Raw genomic sequence first — 22956 nt, 5'->3', positions numbered from 1 at the left:
TTGTCACTTTGATCCCCGAAGCCATTGTCGCCTGAGGAATAAATATCAAAATAAAAAAACACCAATATACTTACCCCGATCCGCAGAAGTCCACGAGGGTCCCACGTCCATCTTGCGTGGAGAACAGCAGCATCAGCTGATGCTACCGTTCTCTACCAGCTCCAGGAATACAATGACGGAAGGTAGGTATCCTTCCGCACTGTATTCCTCCACCACTGTAAAAAAAAAGTCTCTAGTCTCACTTTATGCCATTGCTGCGTGGGAATTTCCCACGCAGCAATGGCATAAAGTGAGACTAGGGACTTTTTTTTTTTTAAAGTGGTATTTTGATATTTATTCCTCAGGCGACAATGGCTTCGGGGATCAAAGTGACAAGTGACGGTGAGTATGTACTCTATGTTATATGTACTGTATGTCTATATGTATGTATTGTACGTAGTATATATGTATGTTGCATGCATGTAGTATATATGTAGTATGCATGTTGCATGCATGTGGTATATATGTATTATGTATGTTGCATGCATGTAGTGTATGTATGTAGTATGTATGTAGCATGTATGTAGTATGCATGTAGTATATATGTAGTATGTATGTTACATGTAGTATATATAGTATATATGTAGTATGTATGTTACATGTAGTATATATAGTATATATGTAGTATGCATGTTGCATGCATGTAGTATATATGTTGTATGTTGCATGCATGTAGTATATATGTATTATATATGTAGTATGTATGTAGCATGTATGTAGCATGTATGTAGTATGCATGTTGCATGTAGTATATATGTAGTATGTATGTTACATGTAGTATATATAGTATATATATAGTATGCATGTTGCATGCATGTAGTATATACACTCACTGGCCACTTTATTAGGTACACCTGTCCAACTGTGTGTTAAGACTTAATTTCTAATCAGCCAATCACATGGCGGCAACTCAGTGCATTTAGGCATGTAGACATGGTCAAGACAATCTCCTGCAGTTCAAACCGAGCATCAGTATGGGGAAGAAAGGTGATTTGAGTGCCTTTGAACGTGGCATGATTGTTGGTGCCAGAAGGGCTGGTCTGAGAATTTCAGAAACTGCTGATCTACTGGGATTTTCACGCACAACCATCTCTAGGGTTTACAGAGAATGTTCCGAAAAAGAAAAAAAATCCAGTGAGCGGCAGTTCTGTGGCCGGAAATGCCATGTTGATGCCAGAGGTCAGAGGAGAATGGGCAGACTGGTTCGAGCTGATAGAAAGGCAACAGTGACTCAAATTGCCACCCGTTACAACCAAGGTAGGCAGAAGAGCATCTCTGAACGCACAGTGCGTCGAACTTTGAGGCAGATGGGCTACAGCAGCAGAAGACCACACTGGGTACCACTCCTCTCAGCTAAGAACAGGAAACTGAGGCTACAATTTGCACAAGCTCATCGAAATTGGACAGTAGAAGATTGGAAAAACGTTGCCTGGTCTGATGAGTCTCGATTTCTGCTGCGACATTGGGATGGTAGGGTCAGAATTTGGCGTAAACAACATGAAAGCATGGATCCATCCTGCCTTGTATCAACGGTTCAGGCTGGTGGTGGTGGTGTCATGGTGTGGGGAATTTTTTCTGGGCACTCTTTGGGCCCCTTGGTACCAATTGAGCATCGTTGCAACGCCACAGCCTACCTGAGTATTGTTGCTGACCATGTCCATCCCTTTATGACCACAATGTACCCAACATCTGATGGCTACTTTCAGCAGGATAATGCGCCATGTCATAAAGCTCGAATCATCTCAGATTGGTTTCTTGAACATGACAATGAGTTTACTGTACTCAAATGGCCTCCTCAGTCACCAGATCTCAATCCAATAGAGCATCTTTGGGATGTGGTGGAACGGGAGATTCGCATCAGGGATGTGCAGCCGACAAATCTGCGCCAACTGTGTGATGCCATCATGTCAATATGGTCCAAAATCTCTGAGGAATGCTTCCAGCACCTTGTTGAATCTCTGCCACGAAGAATTGAGGCAGTTCTGAAGGCAAAAGGGGGTCCAACCCCTTACTAGCATGGTGTACCTAATAAAGTGGCCAGTGAGTGTATGTTGTATGTATGTAGCATGTATGTAGTATGTAGCATGCATGTAGTATGTAGCATGTATATAGTATGTATGTTACATGTAGTATATATGTAGTATGCATGTTGTATGTATTTAGCATTTAAATTTTTTTTTTTTTTACATTCAACACATTAGCCGGATGATGGGACTACTACTGTCCCATCATTGGCTAATGTGTCAATCACTGTCATGGTAGCAGGCATCGCCCGATGGGACTTGTAGTCCCATCGGACGATGCCTGCACAGACTACCGGAGCCTGCACAGACCACCGGCAGGCCGGCACAGCCCCCCGGCAGGCCGGCACAGCCCCCCGGAGCCTGCACAGACCACCGGCAGGCCGGCACAGCCCCCTGGAGCCTGCACAGACCACCGGCAGGCCGGCACAGCCCCCCGGCAGGCCAGCACAGACCACCGGAGCCTGCACAGACCACCGGAGCCTGCACAGACCCCCGGCAGGCCGGCACAGCCCCCCGGAGCCTGCACAGACCCCCCCGGCAGGCCGGCACAGCCCCCCGAAAGGCCCGTTCAGACCCCAGAGAGGCTGTACAAGGCAAAAATAGGGTTTTTCTTATTCCGATACCGGAAGTCCCATAGACTTGAATGGGACTTCTGGTATCGGAATCGGCGATACCCGATATTTTTTTTAGATCGGCTGATACCATCCGATCCGATACTTTTAAGTATCGGACGGTATCGCACAACACTAGAGATGATCTTTCTTAGGATTAGGGATTACGGTTACATGCGCCACGTAGAGCTCAGGGGGCAGCTGTGAGCCATTTAGCAGTGAATTACAGAGGTTTTTATATGTGGTGTCAGCACATCGCTGCATTTTTTATAATATATTGCTGTAAGACCATCCGGCCCCGGGGCCTTTCCTCTTTTTAGTTTTTTGATTGTTGAAACTATTTCCTCCTCAGAGATGTGTAAATGGAGTTGTTGTGCCGCGGACTCAGTCAGGTTAGGTAGATGTAGTGTGTGAAGGAATGACTCCAGTAGTGAGGGGGGTGATTGTGGGGGGAATACAAACTCTGGGGGTATTCATTATAAGTGCTATACATGACATCGGGGTGGGCTGAGATCTGACCCTTAGGGTCTTTTATAGAGGAGATTATATGCAGTGACTCTCTCATTCTGAGCTTACGAGCGGCATCTTATTAGGCTTATTGGCATGGTGATAAAACGCGGCTTTACTCCAAGTTAGCGCCTCTCCGTTCTGGTGGTGAGAATGGCGTCTAATTGTCATTTCATATCTTGTATTTGTGTAGATAAGTATAGGGGTGAAGACCGCTGATTGGCCAATTCTAACTCCTGCAGTTTCTCCTCCAGTCTGGGCTGTAATTCAGACCTTTCTTCTTCCTGTTGGCCGATAACTTAATCACAGAACCAGGAATAGATTTTCTGTGCGCGAGTCACATTGCTCCAAGTGAGGCCTCCTCCGCTGTGTGAGTTTAGGGGAAATTTGTTATATCTTCTCTTATAGCGGTTACATTAGAGATTTGGGCATTTTAGCTCCTGGTGTGGAGTCGATAGCACAATCATATGCCGCCATATAGTAGACGGCCGGTAACCGGTGATAATTCCCTCATGTGTGGGGTCTATTTCCCTCCAGAGAAATCACACGTTACATTCCACACATAACACTGTGTAGAGAAGGCGGCCCGGGGTAATTGTGCCAGTAGTGAGGGGCGAATAATGGCGGGAATGTCACTGACTGAGGAGAAGGCTCCATGGAGGTCTGCACTCCGGAGATCATGTGACCCCTGACTCCTCCCCTCCTGTGACCTCATCACAGGTCCTGTGCACAGAGCAGCCATATATGTGGAGTGCGGCTCTGCAGGTTAGTGATGGGCAGTCCGGCTCTTCTGGCTCCTTTCCCCACTTTTCTCCCTCCTGTCCCTTCACTATAAAGCCTGGGCCTCATTATACAGCTGTACAGGGGTCTAATGAAGGCTTTTTAGCCCTTTCCTCAGTCTGTAGCTCCTGGGAACAGGCCCTCACTCCTGTCCCTTCACTATAAAGCCTGGGCCTCATTATACAGCTGTACAGGGGTCTAGTGAAGGCTTTTTAGCCCTTTCCTCAGACTGTAGCTCCTGGGAACAGGTCCTCACTCCTGTCCCTTCACTATAAAGCCTGGGCCTCATTATACAGCTGTACAGGGGTCTAGTGAAGGCTTTTTAGCCCTTTCCTCAGTCTGTAGCTCCTGGGAACAGGCCCTCACTCCTGTCCCTTCACTATAAAGCCTGGGCCTCATTATACAGCTGTACAGGGGTCTAGTGAAGGCTTTTTAGCCCTTTCCTCAGACTGTAGCTCCTGGGAACAGGCCCTCACTCCTGTCCCTTCACTATAAAGTCTGGGCCTCATTATACAGCTGTACAGGGGTCTAGTGAAGGCTTTTTAGCCCTTTCCTCAGACTGTAGCTCCTGGGAACAGGCCCTCACTCCTGTCCCTTCACTATAAAGCCTGGGCCTCATTATACAGCTGTACAGGGGTCTAGTGAAGGCTTTTTAGCCCTTTCCTCAGACTGTAGCTCCTGGGAACAGGCCCTCACTCCTGTCCCTTCACTATAAAGCCTGGCCTCATTATACAGCTGTACAGGGGTCTAGTGAAGGCTTTTTAGCCCTTTCCTCAGTCTGTAGCTCCTGGGAACAGCCCCTCACTCCTGTCCCTTCACTATAAAGCCTGGGCCTCACTATACAGCTGTACAGGGGTCTAGTGAAGGCTTTTTAGCCCTTTCCTCAGTCTGTAGCTCCTGGGAACAAGCTCTCACTCCTGTCCCTTCGCTATAAAGCCTTGGCCTCATTATACAGCTGTACAGGGGTCTAGTGAAGGCTTTTTAGCCCTTTCCTCAGACTGTAGCTCCTGGGAACAGGCCCTCACTCCTGTCCCTTCACTATAAAGCCTGGCCTCATTATACAGCTGTACAGGGGTCTAGTGAAGGCTTTTTAGCCCTTTCCTCAGTCTGTAGCTCCTGGGAACAGCCCCTCACTCCTGTCCCTTCACTATAAAGCCTGGGCCTCACTATACAGCTGTACAGGGGTCTAGTGAAGGCTTTTTAGCACTTTCCTCAGTCTGTAGCTCCTGGGAACAGCCCCTCACTCCTGTCCCTTCACTATAAAGCCTGGGCCTCACTATACAGATGTACAGGGGTCTAGTGAAGGCTTTTTAGCCCTTTCCTCAGTCTGTAGCTCCTGGGAACAAGCTCTCACTCCTGTCCCTTCGCTATAAAGCCTTGGCCTCATTATACAGCTGTACAGGGGTCTAGTGAAGGCTTTTTAGCCCTTTCCTCAGACTGTAGCTCCTGGGATCAGGCCCCCACTCCTGTCCCTTCACTATAAAGCCTGGGCCTCACTATACAGCTGTACAGGGGTCTAGTGAAGGCTTTTTAGCCCTTTCCTCAGATTGTAGCTCCTGGGAACAAGCTCTCACTCCTGTCCCTTCGCTATAAAGCCTTGGCCTCATTATACAGCTGTACAGGGGTCTAGTGAAGGCTTTTTAGCCCTTTCCTCAGACTGTAGCTCCTGGGATCAGGCCCCCACTCCTGTCCCTTCACTATAAAGCCTGGGCCTCATTATACAGTTGTACAGGGGTCTAGTGAAGGCTTTTTAGCCCTTTCCTCAGATTGTAGCTCCTGGGAACAGGCCCTCACTCCTGTCCCTTCACTATAAAGCCTGGGCCTCATTATACAGCTGTACAGGGGTTTAGTGAAGGCTTTTTAGCCCTTTCCTCAGACTGTAGCTCCTGGGAACAGGCCCTCACTCCTGTCCCTTCACTATAAAGCCTGGTCCTCATTATACAGCTGTACAGGGGTCTAGTGAAGGCTTTTTAGCCCTTTCCTCAGACTGTAGCTCCTGGGAACAGGCCCTCACTCCTGTCCCTTCACTATAAAGCCTGGCCTCATTATACAGCTGTACAGGGGTCTAGTGAAGTCTTTTTAGCCCTTTCCTCAGACTGTAGCTCCTGGGATCAGGCCCTCACTCCTGTCCCCTCACTATAAAGACTGGGCCTCATTATACAGCTGTACAGGGGTCTAGTGAAGGCTTTTTAGCTCTTTCCTCAGACTGTAGCTCCTGGGTACAGGCCCTCACTCCTGTCCCTTCACTATAAAGCCTGGGCCTCATTATACAGCTGTACAGGGGTCTAGTGAAGACTTTTTAGCCCTTTCCTCAGACTGTAGCTCCTGGTCACCATGTGATCTCACCATAACCCTAACAAGCTAATTAAGGTGTCCCTCTTTCCTTTTTGCAATTATGAAATTGTAAAAAAGTCTATATAGTCTATATATATATATATATATATATATATATTTATTATTATTTTTGCCTAAAATACAAAGGACATGTGTCAGAGGTTCGTCCCGCTGGTGCTCAATATTTAATAGGGCCTTGCTGTTAAACTTAATGAAAAGTTCGGTGAATTTCTTTGAGCTATTATAACTAGAGATGAGCGAATATCGTCAGAGAAGTTGTTATTGGCTAATATCGCTTAGCGAATAGCTGCATCGGGACCCCGGATCCCTGGAGAGCTCCCGATAATCAGCTGCATGTGTCGCACTCCATGCAGGTGCTGTGACTATCACACAGCGCTACACACTCAGCTGATTATCGGGAGCGCTCCAGCACACTGAGTCCTGAACACTCTGAGGCCCCTGATCATGTGACCCCTGACTCCTCCCCTCCTGTAACCTCATCACAGGTCCTGTGTGCACAGAGCAGTCATAGGCAACGGCGGCGCAGTCATGACAGTACCCCCCCTTTACGTCTCCTCCTTCTGAGATTGGCCAAGAATCTGTCCATGATGTGAGGAGCATCAACTTTCTCTCGCGATTCCCAAGACCTCTCCTCAGGCCCGAACCCTCTCCAATCGATAAGAAAAAAGGTCTTTCCCCTAACCTTTTTCATGGCCAAAATATCCCTCACTTTGAAGACATCATCGTCCCCTACTGGCTGAGGAACAACGGGAGGCGCAGGACAGAACTGATTGAGGATGACCGGTTTCAGGAGCGAGATATGGAAGACATTATGGACCCGGAGTGAAGCAGGCAGCCTCAATCTGTAGGCCGTATTGTTGATGCGTCCAAGAACCTCGAAGGGACCCATGTACCGGAGGCCCAATTTATATGAAGGGATTTTCAAGCGGATGTGCTTGGACGACAGCCTGACCTTGTCTCCTGGATGGTATGGTGGGAGATCCCTCCGCCTCTTGTCGGCATGTTTTTTCATCCCGGCCACGGCTTGTATAAGAGCCTCTTTGGTCTTCCTCCAGACCTGGGAAAACTCTTGGGAGAGAACATCGGCGGCGGGTACGCCGGAGGATGAAGATAATGGAAGAGGCACACCTTGATTCTGACCGGAGCCCACAAAAACGGATACCTGGTGGTAGATTCATTGGAGTGATAGTTATGCGCAAAACTCTGCCCATGGAAGAAGATCGACCCAATTGTCATGATGAGCGTTAGAGAAGTTCCGCAGGTAGGAGGTCAAGACTTGGTTGATCCGTTCGACTTGCCCGTTGGTCTGTGGATGATAAGCGGAAGTGAAATCCAGGGATATGCCCAAGAGTTTACAGAGTGCTCTGCAGAAGCGGGAGGTAAACTGTACCCCGCGGTCAGACACGATTTGCTGAGGAAGTCCGTGTTATCTGAAAATCTGATGAATGAAGATTTTAGCCAATTCAGAAGCTGTGGGCAAGCCGGGTAACGGGACAAAATGGGCCATCTTGGAAAATCGATCGACTACCACCAAAACAGTCGTGCATCCAGAAGAGCGGGGTAAGTCGGTAACAAAATCCATGGTGATGTGTTGCCAAGGAGCTTCGGGAACAGGCAACGGCAGAAGAAGGCCGGAGGACAAGCTTCTAGGTACCTTGTTCCTGGCACAAATTGAGCAGGAGGCCACGAAGTCTGACATCTTGGCGTAGAGAAGGCCACCAGTAATAACGGAAAACCAGCACAAGGGTCCTCTTGATGCCGACATGTCCAGCGATCTTGGAGGAGTGGCCCCAGTGTAGTACTTCTGCCCTTTTGTCTTGTGGGATGAGGGTCTTGCCAGGCGGCACGGAATCAAGATTCACAGGAGCTACTGTGATAACTCGGGCAGGATTGATAACTTTCGACGGAGCCTCCTCCACTTCAGGTGACTGCAGGGACCGGGAGAGAGCATCTGCTTTGGTATTTTTGTCACTGGGTAGGAAGTGGAGCTCAAAGTCGAAGTGAGAGAAAAACAATGACCACCTGGCTTGTCTGGAGTTAAGTCTTTGAGCCGACTGGAGGTAGGCCAAGTTTTTGTGGTCAGTGAATATGGTGAAGGGATGGACTGCCCCTTTCAGGAGATAACGCCACTCCTCCAGCGCCATCTTTATGGCCAGCAACTCCCGATCCCCAATCATGTAGTTACACTCTGCAGGTGAAAATGACTTGGAGAAGAACCTGCATGGAGCCAAGCGCCCTTTTGGGAAAGAATCGCCCCAGCCCCAGTAGAAGATGCGTCTACCTCGAAGACGAAGGGCTTGCCGACCTCTGGCCGATGCAAAACCGGAGCCGTAGCAAAGGCCCGCTTCAGGGCAAAAAATGCATCTTCAGCTTCCTAGGGCCAGATGTTCGGTCTTGCTCCCTTCTGGGTAAGGGCAACAATAGGCTTGGTTAAAGCAGAGAAGTGCGGGATGAATTGCCTATAGTAATTTGCGTTGAATGGCCTTCACTCCGGCAGGTCGTGGCCATTTGAGCAGCATGGACAATTTCTCTGGGTTCATTCGCAACCCCAAGTCCATGATGATATACCCCAAGAAGGGTAGGGAGGTCTGCTCGAACAGGCATTTCTCCAACTTGGCATAAAGTTGATTCTCCCGCAAGCGTTGCCAGACCAGGCGAACACTCCTCCTGTGAGAGGACAGGTCTGATGAAAAGATGAGGATGTCATCTAAATACACCACGAGGCACGAGTCGTATAGAAGATCCCGGAAAACGTTGTTAACAAATTCTTGGAAGACCGCTGGGGCGTTACAAAGTCCAAGGGGCATGACCAAATATTCATAATGGCCGTGTTGAAGGCGGTCTTCCACTCATCTCCAGCACGTATTCGGACCAAATTGTAGGCCCCCCGTAGATCCAGTTTGGTAAAGATCCGGGCACCACGCAGGTGGTCAACAGTTCGGGGATAAGTGGTAGAGGATACCTATTCTTGACCATGATGTTATTTAAGCCTCGGTAGTCAATGCAAGGTTGAAGGGATCCATCCTTCTTACGAACAAAGAAAAACCCGGCCCCTGCTGGAGAAGACGACTTCCGGATAAAGCCCCTGGCCAAGTTTTCCTGGATGTACTCCAACATGGCTGAGGTTTCTGCAGGCGACAACAGGTATATTCTTCCCCTGGGAGGAGTAGCTCCAGGAACTAGCTCGATTGAGCAATCGTAGACCCGATGCGGAGGAAGGGTCTCAGCTTCCTTCTTGTTGAAGACATCCACAAATGAATGGTTGGCCACGGGAAGCCCCGGAAGGTCTGCGGGCACTTGGTGCAGACTGGTACGGGTAACAGGCAGCAGACAACGTTCTTGGCAAGCGTGACCCCAGCGGAGGACTTCCCCGGAGCGCCAAGCAAGGACTGCCTCATGCGACCTGAGCCAGGGCAGGTCATGGAGCAGAGCGTGAAACAAATTAGGCAAAACATAAAAAGCTATTCTCTCCCGGTGAAGAGCTCCGATATGCATTTCCAGCACGAGAGTGACCATGGTGATGGGAACAGGTAACGGCTTGCCATCCACTGAGGTGATCACACACGGCTCTTCAAGGGTGACGACAGGAATCCGGAACTTGTCCACCTTTTCCATCCGAATGAAGTTGCCCGCCGCACCCGAGTCCACATATGCCTCCACAGATCTACGCTCCCGACCTAGGAGAATTAAAGCTGAGATGGTAATGAGTAGAGAGGGAACAGAGTCACCTAGGAAGGCCTCTCTTACCTGGCCTAGGCGGAGGAGTTTCCCGGCCTCTCAGGACAGGAACGCAGGGAGTGGTTGGTTCCACCATAATAGAGGCATAAACCTTGCTGGAACCTTTCCCTGCGCCGCAGCTCTGATAGCTTAACGCGATACACCTGCATGGGCTCCGGGGCAGAACTACTGGCAGGCTTGAACGAATGAGGACTGGGGGCAGGATTGAACCTAGACGGGCCTCTCTCCCTGACTGTCTCACGGGAGCGTTCCTGGAACCGCAAGTCAATGCGAGTAGCCAGAGATATAAGGTCCTCTAAAGAGGTGGGGGTGTCCCGACCAGCAAGCTCATCCTTGATTTTCCCCGAAAGCCCCCTCCAAAAGGCCCCTACCTATGCCTCATTATTCCACCCGAGCTCTGAGGCCAGGGTCCGGAAGCGGATAGTGGACTATCCCACGGTAAGAGTTCCCTGTCGGAGATTGAAAAGGGACTCCGTGGTGGAGGCCAGACGCCCGGGCTCGTCAAAGACCCGGCGGAAAGTATCCAGAAAGTCATGTAGGCTGGATACCACCGGATCATGCCGCTCCCACAGGGGGTTCACCCATGCCAAGGCCTCCCCCTCGAGATGGGACACGATAAATGCCACCTTAGCCCTATCAGACGGGTATTGCTGGGGCAGCAGCTCGAAATGTAGGCGGCACTGGTTAAGAAACCCCCGGCATAATTTGGGATCCCCGCTATACCTAGGAAGCTTCCCCAAATGTGGCGGTGGGTGAGGTGCAGGGTCGCGGGGCGGGACAGAGGCCGCTGTGGATGACTGCAGGGACTTCAAACGGTCATCAACAGACGAAATGTAATTTAGAATAAGGGACTGAGTATCACGCTGCTGTGCGAGCTCCTGCTGGAGTCCCACCAGCAGAGGGGCGCTCCCTGGATTGGAGGTTTGAATGGCGGATAACCGAGTGTCCATGGACTTCATAAAAGCCATAATCCGGGTTTGGTTCTCCCGCAAAAAGAGTAGTTCCTTTTGGGTGGCTGCCGAGGCACCAGCGGGGTCCATGGCCTGATTATACTGTTATGAGTAGCAAGAGTGGACCCTCTGGGTCACGGTACCGGGATCCCTGGGGTGAGCTGGCCAGGTGGTGCCGACCCCTATACAGGGTCCGACAGGAGCAGGCCCGAAGGAGCCGAATACCGTGACAGCTGATACCAAGAGGGGTGGCTCAGGTGCGGGTGAGACAGACAAGGCAGACTGGAGTCAGGAGTGACCGGAGTCAGGAGTGACCGGAGCCAGGAGCAACAGGGGTCAGGAGCGACAGGAATCAGGAGTAACCAGAGTCAGGAGTGACAGGAGTCAGGAGCGACTGGAGTAAGGAGCGACAGGAGTCAGGAGCGACAGGAGTCAGGAGTAACCGGAGTCAGGAGTAACCGGAGTCAGGAGCGACTGGAGACAGGAGCAACAGGAGTCAGGAGCGACTGGAGACAGCAGTGACCAGACAGGGCCAGAATACCGTACGGAAGGCACACAATAATCAGGCGCCTCCATGAGGGAGGAGCCGCCTGATATACCCTGTGCAGGAGCTTGATTGGTGATCGCTCCACATGGGGTGGTGCAGAAGGGGTTAAGTGAGGAGAAGGGAGCACGCCCGCGGCCTAAGGTGCATACCAGGAGCAGGACAGGAAGAGGAACCCTCTTGCTGAATCCCCCGGGCTGCAGGATGGGAGGCTGAGGGTGTCGTGCGGCGGCCAGAGCGGTAAGCGGGGATCCGAGGGGGAACCCTGGGAGCAGCAGCAGCAGGAAGAGCGGGACCCGGTGAGATAGGTGACGCCGGCCCCTACCTGACAGGCGGCGCCGGTACTGGTGGCGCATGCATGACAAGATCGCTCTCCACAGCGTCTCCAGACTCTGTCACGTCTGTCACATGTGCTCAGTGTGAACCTGCTTTCATCTGTGAAGAGCACAGAGGGCGCCAGTGGTGAATTTGCCAATCCTGGTGTTCTGTGGCAAATGCCAAGCATCCTGTACGGTGTTGGGCTGTGAGCACAACCCCCATCTGTGGATGTCAGGCTCTCAGACCATCCTCATGGAGTCAGTTTCTAACCATTTGTGCAGACACATGAACATTTGTGGCCTGCTGAAGATCATTTTGCAGGGCTCTGGCAGTGCTCCTCCTGTTCCTCCTTGCACAAAGGTGGAGGTAGTGGTCATGCTGCTGGGTTGTTGCCCGCATACAGCCCCCTCCATGTCTCCTGGTGTACTGGCCTGTCTCCTGGTAGCGCCTCCAGCCTCTGGACACTATGCTGACAGACACAGCAAACCTTCTTGCCACAGCTCGCATTGATGTGCCATCCTGGATGAGCTGCACTACCTGAGCCACTTGTGTTGGTTGTAGAGTCCGTCTCATGCTACCACGAGTGTGAAAGCACAACCGACATTCAAAAGTGACCAAAACATCAGCCAGAAAGCATTCATACTGAGATGTGGTCCCCACCTGCAGAACTACTCCTTTATTGAGGGTGTCTTGATAATTGCCAATAATTTCCATCTGTTGTCTATTCTATTTGCACAACAGCATGTGAAACTTATTGTCAATCAGTGTTGCTTCCTAAGTGGGCAGTTTGATTTCACAGAAGTTTGATTTACTTGGAGTTATATTCTGTTGTTTATGTGTTCCCTTTATTTTTTTGAACAGTGTATATAGATACAGTAGATAGAGATATTTTTTTTTCTTTACATTGGAGGGTCCAGTTCCAGCTATTGCTGTGGGACCTGTGATTTCTATCTACTCCACTGTGTACAGGATAATAGAGTATAATAAAGTAGTTATGGATGTGACGTAACTAACATTGTGCAGTGACTCTGCTTTCCATATAGTGACAGATATTTCTTGTTGCTGAAACTGTGATTTTTTTTCCACTTTAAACCTTTTTTAAACCCCTCTGATCAGTGCGATCATACAACATACAAGCCTCTGATGGCTCCGGTGATGCCCTGTACTACTGTAGTGCCGTGTATCATCACTGCCTGTCAGTGTAATACTAACGGCCCATACACATGAGATCAGAGTTGGCTGAACGGTCATTTGGCAGATGGCGATCTCTCCCGACTCCCCCATACACACAAATATTCCAGCTTTCCTGTGGTCTGTATGAGAGAGTCGCCTCCAGACTCCTCTAGCGGAGGATTATCTACAGGAAGAGCAAACGGATTATCCTCTGAAATTCAGGATGCCAGATCCTTCTCTACCCTGACATCATCTGTCGGGAGGCCCCCAAATACACTACATGGTCGGCCAAACCCCCCGAAATCAGTGCTTTCATGGAATTTTAGTCTAATGTGTATGGGAGCGTTATAAGGTAACTTATTGGACGCTGCCTCTGGCCCAGCCTAATAGACCTTCATACATTGCAGCCCAGAACCCATTATTAGGCATGTAAGTATCGGAGTAACTAGGCCGCCCCATACTATCGAGTACTTGGGGGCGGGGGGCATTCAGCCGGACTCTGTCACACCTTCTTAGATGTCATATTTGCTTTTCAGGGTTTTTGTTAAAGCCTCATCTGTGCCGTCCCTGCAGTGTACATCTATGTTCTGGGGCCCAAAAAGATTCATTTCTTTTTAATAAATGTTTAACATGTGATAAATTATAAAATGTGTCTTCTGATTTTTTCTTCTTACAAGAATTGTTGGAGCCAGTTTTCTTTAGAAACATTTTAATATCACCTTTTTCTGGAGTTTTCTTGTAATATAGGAAAGCCTAAGGCCAGAAATAAACCCCATAAATCACTGTACATGGAGACTTTGGGATCAGATCATTTCTGTCCACGTTGATTGTGGAAGCAAAAGATCTTTTTTAAAGCCTCAAACTTCTGTGTGTGACTCAGAGCTGAGATCTAACGGGATAGAAGATTCCAGTGCGGGGAAGACGGGAAACCTTCATATAGACGGCCGGTGGGGATGGAGTCAGTGACCGACTCTGGCCAAATCTGTTTCTAGAGCCGTAATAGAAGATGAAGATGTCGTCCTTACCATGAAGGAGTTATTTCTCATGTCGCCTGTAATGAATATCTGTTGTGAGTTCATTTTCCCCTTCAGCATTGATGTCTGATGAACTCCCTCTGCTGGTGAAGGGAGGTAGTGAAATTGATTTAGATGGGAAGAACCTGTCATCAGAGCAGGCGGAGGGTGATTGGACATCCGGAATCTCTGAGTGGATATAAGGCAGCCGACGTCCTGCAAGGTTGCTGGTGATCCTTTCTGCTCTGAGCTCTGGCCTCCAGTCTAGTTCCTGTCTTCTAAAGCTAAGTTTTTGCCCTGCTATTATTCCATGAGATTTTGTCTGGTTTACTTAGTGTTTGTGTTCAGCCAGCTCTTGTTGGGACTGGCTGAATTCCATTTTTGTCTCTGATCAGTTGATCTCTTTGCTCTTTTTTCAGAATATACCTGAGTGCTGATATAGTGATTTTGAAGTCTAGCGACTTCAGGGCCTTTTTTCCTATCAGACGGTTGGGACATTTTTGGCAGGGTTTTTGCAGATTGCAGCCAGCATCTTTTCTGTCCTGTCCTATCTAGTTAGTTGGGCCCCATCGTTTGCTCAGCCTGTCTTTCTGTCTGTGTTTGTGTTTTCATCTGTTTTTCACCGACAATACATATTGGGGGCTGTCTATTGCTTTGGGGTCTGCTCTGGAGCAGTTTAGATTTCCCCTTTCTTTCTTTAGGCTTATTTAGCTCTCCGGCTGTGACGAGGGGTCTAGGAACACCGTAGCAACCCCCCACGGCTACTGTTAGTTGTGGTGAATAGGATTGGGGTCTGCAATCCGATAGCTACCAGCCTCTCCGGTTTTTCTGGACTTAGCTTGTATTTTTGTTTTCTCCTCCTCCGGTGACTCATTCATAACAGAATCACCAGCCATACTGCAGATTCTAGGGTACTCAATAGCAGGAAAGAATTGTAAAAAAAAAAAAAAAAGTGTCAGAATTTTTTTTTGTGTATATTTTTTCCTCTATTTCTCTGAGGCCGTAGGGGGAATTTTTTCTTAATGGAGATTAAGCAATTGTCTGATCGTGTGGAGCAGCTCACTGCTGCAGTGCGGGAAATTTCCGCCTATCTTGCTCATTCACATGCTGCTGAACCAAAAATCCCTACTCCTGATGTGTTTTTTGGGGATCGGTCTAAATTTTTGAATTTTAAGAATAATTGTAAATTATTTCTTGCCTTGAAGCCTAACTCATCAGGGAGCTCCGCGCAGCAGGTTAAAATTGTCATCTCTTTGCTGCGCGGCGATCCCCAGGATTGGGTGTTTTCTTTGAAACCTGATGATCCTATTCTAACTAATGTGGACGCATTTTTTCAAGCCTTGGGGTTGTTGTATGATGAACCTAATGCTATTGATCAGGCTGAAAAGGCCCTGTTGGCATTGAGCCAGGGTCAGGATTCTGCAGAGTTGTACTGTCAAAAATTCCGAAAGTGGGCGGTCCTTACTACCTGGAATGATGGTGCCTTGGCAGCTCTCTTTCGGAAGGGTTTGTCAGAAACCGTAAAAGATACTATGGTGGGATTTCCTGTTCCCTCTGGTCTTGACGATTCTATGTCATTAGCCATTCAGGTTAATCGGCGTTTGCGTGAACGCAGGACTTGCACGAGAGGTGTTGCCACCTGTTGAACAAGTGTCTGAACCTATGCAATGTGATAGGTGTAATAAGCTGTGTTTTTTTGTGGAGATGCCTCGCATATTATTTCTCTCTGTCTTAAACGAGAGAAACGCTTTGCACACACGTTTTCTGTGGGTGGTGTTCAACCTAAGTTTCTTCTGGCAATTACTCTGATCTGCTCCCTGTCCACATTTTCCGCCAAGGCTTTTGTGGATTCGGGAGCAGCCCTGAACCTAATGGACTTGGATTTTGCTAAACGTTGTGGATTTCCTATGACACCTCTGCGGACGCCTATCCCTTTGAGGGGGATTGATGCTACTCCTTTGGAGAAAAATAAACCTCAGTTTTGGACCCAGGTGGTAATGCGGGTCGCCCCAGACCATCAAGAAAATTGCAGATTTTTGGTGTTGCATAATTTGCATGATACCATTATTCTGGGGTTTCCCTGGTTGCAAATCCATAATCCAGTTTTGGATTGGAAATCTGTGTCTGTGGTGAGTTGGGGTTGTCGGTGTGCCCTTAGTGACGCTCCTGTTTTCTCCACCTCTCCCCAGTCGCATGAGGTTCCTGACTATTTGGCTGATTTTTATGATGTGTTTAGTGAGAGTAAGTCTGCGTCTTTGCCTCCTCATAGGAGTTATGACTGTGCAATTGAGCTGAGCCCTGGGTGTAAATTTCCCAAGGGTCGTCTTTTCAATTTATCTGTACCCGAGCACGAGGCTATGCGATCCTATATTAAGGAGTCTTTGGAGAAGGGTCATATTAGACCATCCTCTTCACCCTTAGGTGGTGGGTTTTTTTTCGTGGCCAAGAAAGATGGTTCATTAAGGCCTTGTATTGACTATCGTTCCCTCAACAAAATTACTGTTAAATATCAGTATCCGTTACCCCTGATTTCTGATCTATTCTCCAGAGTTAAAGGTGCTTGCTGGTTTACCAAGCTTGACCTCAGGGGGGCGTATAATCTTATTCGCATTAAGCATGGGGATGAATGGAAGATGGCGTTTAATACTCCGGAGGGACATTTTGAGTACCTGGTGATGCCTTTTGGGCTCACTAATGCCCCTTCTGTCTTCCAGTGCTTCATGAATGATATTTTCCGGGACTTTGTGGATAAATTTTTGATCATCTATCTGGATGATATTTTGATCTTTTCCAAGGATTGGGACTCTCATGTGGAACAGGTTCGGACTGTGTTCCGGATTTTGAGGGAGAATTCCCTGTATGTCAAGGGATCGAAATGCCTTTTTGGTGTACAGAGGATTTCATTTTTGGGATTTATTTTGTCTCCGTCAACTATTGAAATGGACCCGGCCAAGGTACAGGCCATTTATGATTGGGTTCAGCCCACTTCTTTGAAGGCCCTCCAGAAGTTTTTGGGTTTTGCTAATTTTTATCGTAAATTTATAGCTAATATTTCTGGTATTGCCAAACCATTGACTGATTTTACTAAGAAGGGTGCTGATGTGCTGAATTGGTCTGCGGAGGCTGTTTCTTCCTTTCAGGAGCTGAAGCGGAGGTTCACTTATGCTCCGGTTTTGCGGCAACCTGATGTCTCTTTCCCGTTTCAGGTAGAGGTGGACGCTTCTGAGATTGGTGCAGGAGCTGTTTTGTCCCAAAAAGATCCTGTAACATCTAAAATGAATCCCTGTGCTTTCTTTTCCCGAGAGTTCTCCCCATCCGAACGTAACTATGATGTGGGGAATTGGGAACTGTTAGCCATGAAATGGGCATTTGAGGAGTGGAGACATTGGTTGGAGGGAGCTAAACATCAAGTCGTGGTCCTTACTGACCACAAGAATTTGATTTACCTTGAGTCGGCCATACGCTTGAATCCTAGACAGGCCAGGTGGGCCTTGTTTTTCACACGTTTTGATTTTGTGGTCTCTTTTCTTCCGGGCACTAAGAATGTCAAGGCAGACGCCCTCTCTAGGAGTTTCTTTGCTAATTCTCCTATTGTGACCAAGCCTGCTACCATCTTAGGTGAGGGGGTCGTTCTTTCTGCCATCTCGCCCGATTTGAGACATGCTCTGGAAGAGTTTCAGGAGGACAAACCTGATCGTTGTCCCATTGGAAAATTGTATATTCCTGACCAGTGGAGGAAGAGAGTAATGTCTGAAGTTCATTGCTCCGCATTGGCTGGTCATCCAGGTATTTTTGGTACTAGAGATTTGGTGAGTCGGTCTTTTTGGTGGCCCGCCTTGTCTCGTGATGTCAGGAATTTTGTGCAGTCCTGTGGGACTTGCTCTCGGTCTAAACCTTGTTCTCGCTCTAGTGGGTTGTTGATGCCTTTGCCGGTGCCCAGGAGGCCATGGACCCATATTTCAATGGATTTTATCTCTGATATGCCTGTCTCTCAGAGAATGACTGTTATTTGGGTGATTTGTGATAGACTCTCTAAGATGGTCCATCTTGTACCACTCCCTAAGTTGCCATCTTCCTCAGAGTTGGTGCCCTTGTTTTTGCAACAGGTGGTTCGCTTGCATGGGATTCCTGAGAACATTGTATCTGACAGAGGAGTTCAGTTTTTTTCTAGATTTTGGAGGACTTTCTGTTCCAAGCTGGGAATTCAGTTGTCCTTCTCCTCTGCGTTTCACCCTGAGACCAATGGGCAGACGGAGAGAACAAACCAGACTTTGGAGTCGTATTTGAGATGTTTTATTTCTGCTGATCAGGATGATTGGGTTTCATTTTTGTCCTTGGCCGAATTTGCTTTAAATAATAAAGCTAGTTCTGCCACTTTGATGTCACCTTTTTTTTGTAACTTTGGGTTTCATCCTCGATTTTCTTCAGGACAGGTGGAGTCTTCTGCCTGCCCAGGTGTTGACACTGTGGTGGAGAGAATGCACCAGATCTGGGACCACGTAGTGTATAAGTTGTCTCTTTGCCAGGAAAAGGCCCAGCGGTTTTCCAACCGGCATAGGACCATTGATCCCCGGTTTAAGGTGGGTGATATGGTTTGGTTGTCATGAAAGAATATCTCTATGAAGGTGGCTTCTCCAAAGTTTAAACCTAGATTTATTGGACCTTACAAGATTTTGGAGATTCTTAATCCGGTCTCTTTTCGATTGGCTCCTGTTACATTCAAGATCCATAATGTGTTTCATAAGTCTCTGTTAAAGAGTTTTGTTGAGCCAGTAGTTCCTGTGGTGGCACCTCCTGACCCTGTATTGGTTGAAGGTAATGTGGAATATGATGTTGAGAAGATACTGGATTCTCGTCTGGCTAGACGGAAACTCCAGTATTTGGTTAAGTGGAAGGGTTATGGCCAGGAGGATAATTCTTGGGTCCCTGCATCCGATATTCATGCCGAAAGATTGGTTCGTGCTTTTCATCGGGCCCATCCTGATCGCCCTGGAGGCGTGGATGAGGGTTCGGTGACCCCTCCTCAAGGGGGAGGTACTGTTGTGAGTTCATTTTCCCCTTCAGCATTGATGTCTGATGAACTCCCTCTGCTGGTGAAGGGAGGTAGTGAAATTGATTTAGATGGGAAGAACCTGTCATCAGAGCAGGCGGAGGGTGATTGGACATCCGGAATCTCTGAGTGGATATAAGGCAGCCGACGCCCTGCAAGGTTGCTGGTGATCCTCTCTGCTCTGAGCTCTGGCCTCCAGTCTAGTTCCTGTCTTCTAAAGCTAAGTTTTTGCCTTGCTATTATTCCATGAGATTTTGTCTGGTTTACTTAGTGTTTGTGTTCAGCCAGCTCTTGCTGGGACTGGCTGAATTCCATTTTTGTCTCTGATCAGTTGATCTCTTTGCTCTTTTTTCAGAATATACCTGAGTGCTGATATAGTGATTTTGAAGTCTAGCGACTTCAGGGCCTTTTTTCCTATCAGACGGTTGGGACATTTTTGGCAGGGTTTTTGCGGATTGCAGCCAGCATCTTTTCTGTCCTGTCCTATCTAGTTAGTTGGGCCCCATCGTTTGCTCAGCCTGTCTTTCTGTCTGTGTTTGTGTTTTCATCTGTTTTTCACCGACAATACATGTTGGGGGCTGTCTATTGCATTGGGGTCTGCTCTGGAGCAGTTTAGATTTCCCCTTTCTTTCTTTAGGCTTATTTAGCTCTCTGGCTGTGACGAGGGGTCTAGGAACACCGTAGGAACCCCCCACGGCTACTGTTAGTTGTGGTGAATAGGATCAGGGGTCTGCAATCCGATAGCTACCAACCTCTCCGGTTTTTCTGGACTTAGCTTGTATTTTTGTTTTCTCCCCTCCGGTGACTCATTCATAACAAATATCTCCTGCAGTATTACTAATGCCGATTCCAGTGTCGATAATGAGATGAGAATTAGCGTTATGGAAGATGAGTCTATGAGGAACGTGTTCAGCTGCCGACTCCGAGGAGGAAACTGCTTGTTGTCTGTCGCCTAAATATATAGGTTTTATTAGAAGATGTCTGGGAAGAAAACTAAACCCTGTAAAATAATAAATCTCCTCATATGTTTCCCTTATTATCTCCAGTAATTGTATTATTACACCGGATTCTTATGATGTTACATCGGCTCATCTTCTTCTCATTCAGGTCTCTACAATATCGGATCCTCTCAGTGAAGATCTTCTACAAAAGATAAATTTCCTGTTTTACCCATCAAGGATGGATATGGACAGAGACAAGATGGCGGAGAGGATATTACACCTCACCCTAGAGATCCTCTTCCGTCTCACTGGAGAGGTGAGAGATTCTGATGACGTCACATTACATCATTCTTATCTATGGGAATAACAGATGGACAGAACTGAAGAGGTGAGGACTCTGGAAATGTCTGTAGTGAGATTTATTAATGTGTCTCTCCATTACCAGGATTACACAGTGGTGAAGAAGACCTCTTGTGATCGCTGTCAGGACCCTGTGTCTGAGGGATGGGGAAGACCCCTGAGCCCAATCACGGGGCCTCCACCTCACCCCCTGATCCATGAGGACATCAATGAGCAGAAGATCCTAGAACTCATCTACAGGATGATAGAGCTGCTGACTGGAGAGGTGACACTGCTGGGAATGCTGGGACATTATACAGTAACACTATGAAGGGATCGGGGGATGACGGTATCATTGTATGTGTCAGGTTCCTATAAGGTGTCAGGATGTCGCCGTCTATTTCTCCATGGAGGAATGGGAGTATTTAGAAGGACACAGAGATCTCTACAAGAATGTCATAATGGAGGTTCCCCAGCCCCTCACATCTCCAGGTAATAGACAGGACTAAATACACACGGCCTATAATTATCTGTATGTAGAGAATGAATTCAGTCCCTGTATGTGTTTCCTCCAGATCTATCCAGTAAGAGGACAACACCAGAGAGATGTCCCCGTCCTCTTCTTCCACAGGACTGTAACCAAGAAGATCCCAGTGCTCCTCAGGATCATCAGGTAGATGGAGAGAAGGTGTCAGGAGATCTCCCCTATGATGTGTAGACGGCTGTGAAGGTCTTGTGCTCAGTTTTGTTTTATCCACCAGTATTATATGTTTTATACTTGTGTAATGAGAACAGTGGAGATGGCAGGATTAGAGCTGATCATAGATGGGACTTCTCCATCTGTCTGTGACTTTTACAATATTTGTTTCAGGGTGAAGATCTGACCCATATTAATACTACAGAGACATATGTGAGGGGCGATGAGTGGTGTAAAGAGGAGATTCCCACATATGACTACCCAGGTGAGTAGTAACCACTGAATGCAGAGGTCACAGATTCCTCTCAGTCACCGGCTGTGGCTGCTTTATCGGTGGTGTAGTCCGGCCGTATTACCATGATCACCATTTTGCCTCTAGACCACAACATTCTCCTCCACCCAAAACTGTTCACATGACTTTGGGCATTGAAAGCCCTTTTCTATAGAACTTACAACCTGGTAGATCCACCTACTCCCTGGGATTAGGAGACGCTGACCGTTACCTGCCCAGATCTGTAAACTATAAAGCCAAATGACAGCGTACGTAAAATGTGCTGGCTAGTTAGAAAATCACTTGGTGAAAAATATTATACTGGGCCTGTAAGAGAAAGCGGAGGGTAATGATGCTGTTGGCTTCCTAGAATCCTGAGATCTCATTTCAGGGCTGAAATCTCATATCCTGAGATCTTGATACCGAGATTTCCATCTGTGTATGCGCCGCGCCCCAGCAGCCATGCTCACGGAGTCCACCGCACTGGAGGAAACCACGGACATGCGAGGGGCTCTGGCCTATCACGAAAAGTCGGCATAGTCCCCCCCGCAGCAGCAGACACTTCAGGCAGCAGCAGCGGTGGACACCCCGAGCTGCGGCAGCAGCAGCGGAGGTGGCCACCTTGGGCAGCAGCGGGCACCCCGGGCAGCAGTGCCAGGCACCCCAGCCGCTGCAAACACTCACAGCTGCGCACTGCACATCGGACACCCCCTCATCCCACCCTGCGGTCTGCAGCATCACCCACTCCTGCCTCCTCCAGCAGCGACCCTGGGACCCGCTTCACCACAGAAATAAGACGCATGGATTATAAGAAGCACCACCGTGTTATTAAAAAAAAATTCCTATTTTTCTCCTCAAAATTTGGGGAGCGTCTTATTATCCAAAAAATACGGTAACATGTTTTTTTTTTCTAGTTCTTTTTGTACAGGTTCATTTTGTATGGTAGTCTGATGATGGTGGGATCGGCCTGCCTCACTTTTGTGAGTCTGCAACTACCTGGTAGCCTTTAAAATAAGGTCTCCATTACCTCTGCCAAATGCCTGAGATCTAAATTTAAGACACATCATCTCTGCACTATTATAAAAAGTTCTCTATGAATATCTAATATTTCTTCTTGAAACTCATCTGATGGAAAATATTGGCCCTTACGATAGTTTAGATTGCCAAGAGCCACCGAGCCCCATACTCTAATTACCCAGAGAGTGTTCACCAGAATCATAGGAAACAAATGGACCTTACAAATTATTTCCCAATGTCTCTTCAATCCAACAATCCCCTGTATATGGTTGTACACTACTTTCTGGGCACATGGTAGGGCTAAGAAAGGAAGGAGCGCCATTTAGCTATTCGTACACAGATCTTGATGGAATAGTTTGCAGACACGATGTATTGGGAGCACTGTTAGTGATCACCTGGCAGATGAAAAGATGGCCACCACGAGAAGGCTTGGCTCTATCTACTCTATTTTCCAGATCCCAGTGATTGCCTTGCTCATCATCCCTTAACCCCTCTTCATGGATCTGGACTTACACAGAGACCCCTAGGCTTGGGCCAAGGTGTTACCTGCTATTCTGTGGGGTGAGATGGCAAGAAGAATAGTCAGGTA

General features: G+C 48.1%; 1 protein-coding gene across 1 annotated transcript in view; it reads left to right on the top strand.

Moving 5' to 3' along the window:
- LOC141082432 (oocyte zinc finger protein XlCOF8.4-like) overlaps positions 1-20891 on the top strand; it is a 174185-nt gene extending 153294 nt beyond the window's left edge. Inside the window, exon 2 of the mRNA XM_073566375.1 lies at positions 20751-20891. Coding sequence (XP_073422476.1) covers positions 20751-20891 — 141 coding nt within the window. The remainder of the gene's footprint in view (positions 1-20750) is intronic.
- The last annotated feature ends 2065 nt before the right edge of the window (positions 20892-22956 follow it).

The sequence above is a fragment of the Dendrobates tinctorius genome, unplaced genomic scaffold (genome assembly GCF_039654945.1).
Source record: "Dendrobates tinctorius isolate UK_male_01 unplaced genomic scaffold, ASM3965494v1 ptg000017l, whole genome shotgun sequence".
Taxonomy (NCBI): domain Eukaryota; kingdom Metazoa; phylum Chordata; class Amphibia; order Anura; family Dendrobatidae; genus Dendrobates; species Dendrobates tinctorius.
This window is presented reverse-complemented; position numbering and strand designations above follow the sequence as displayed.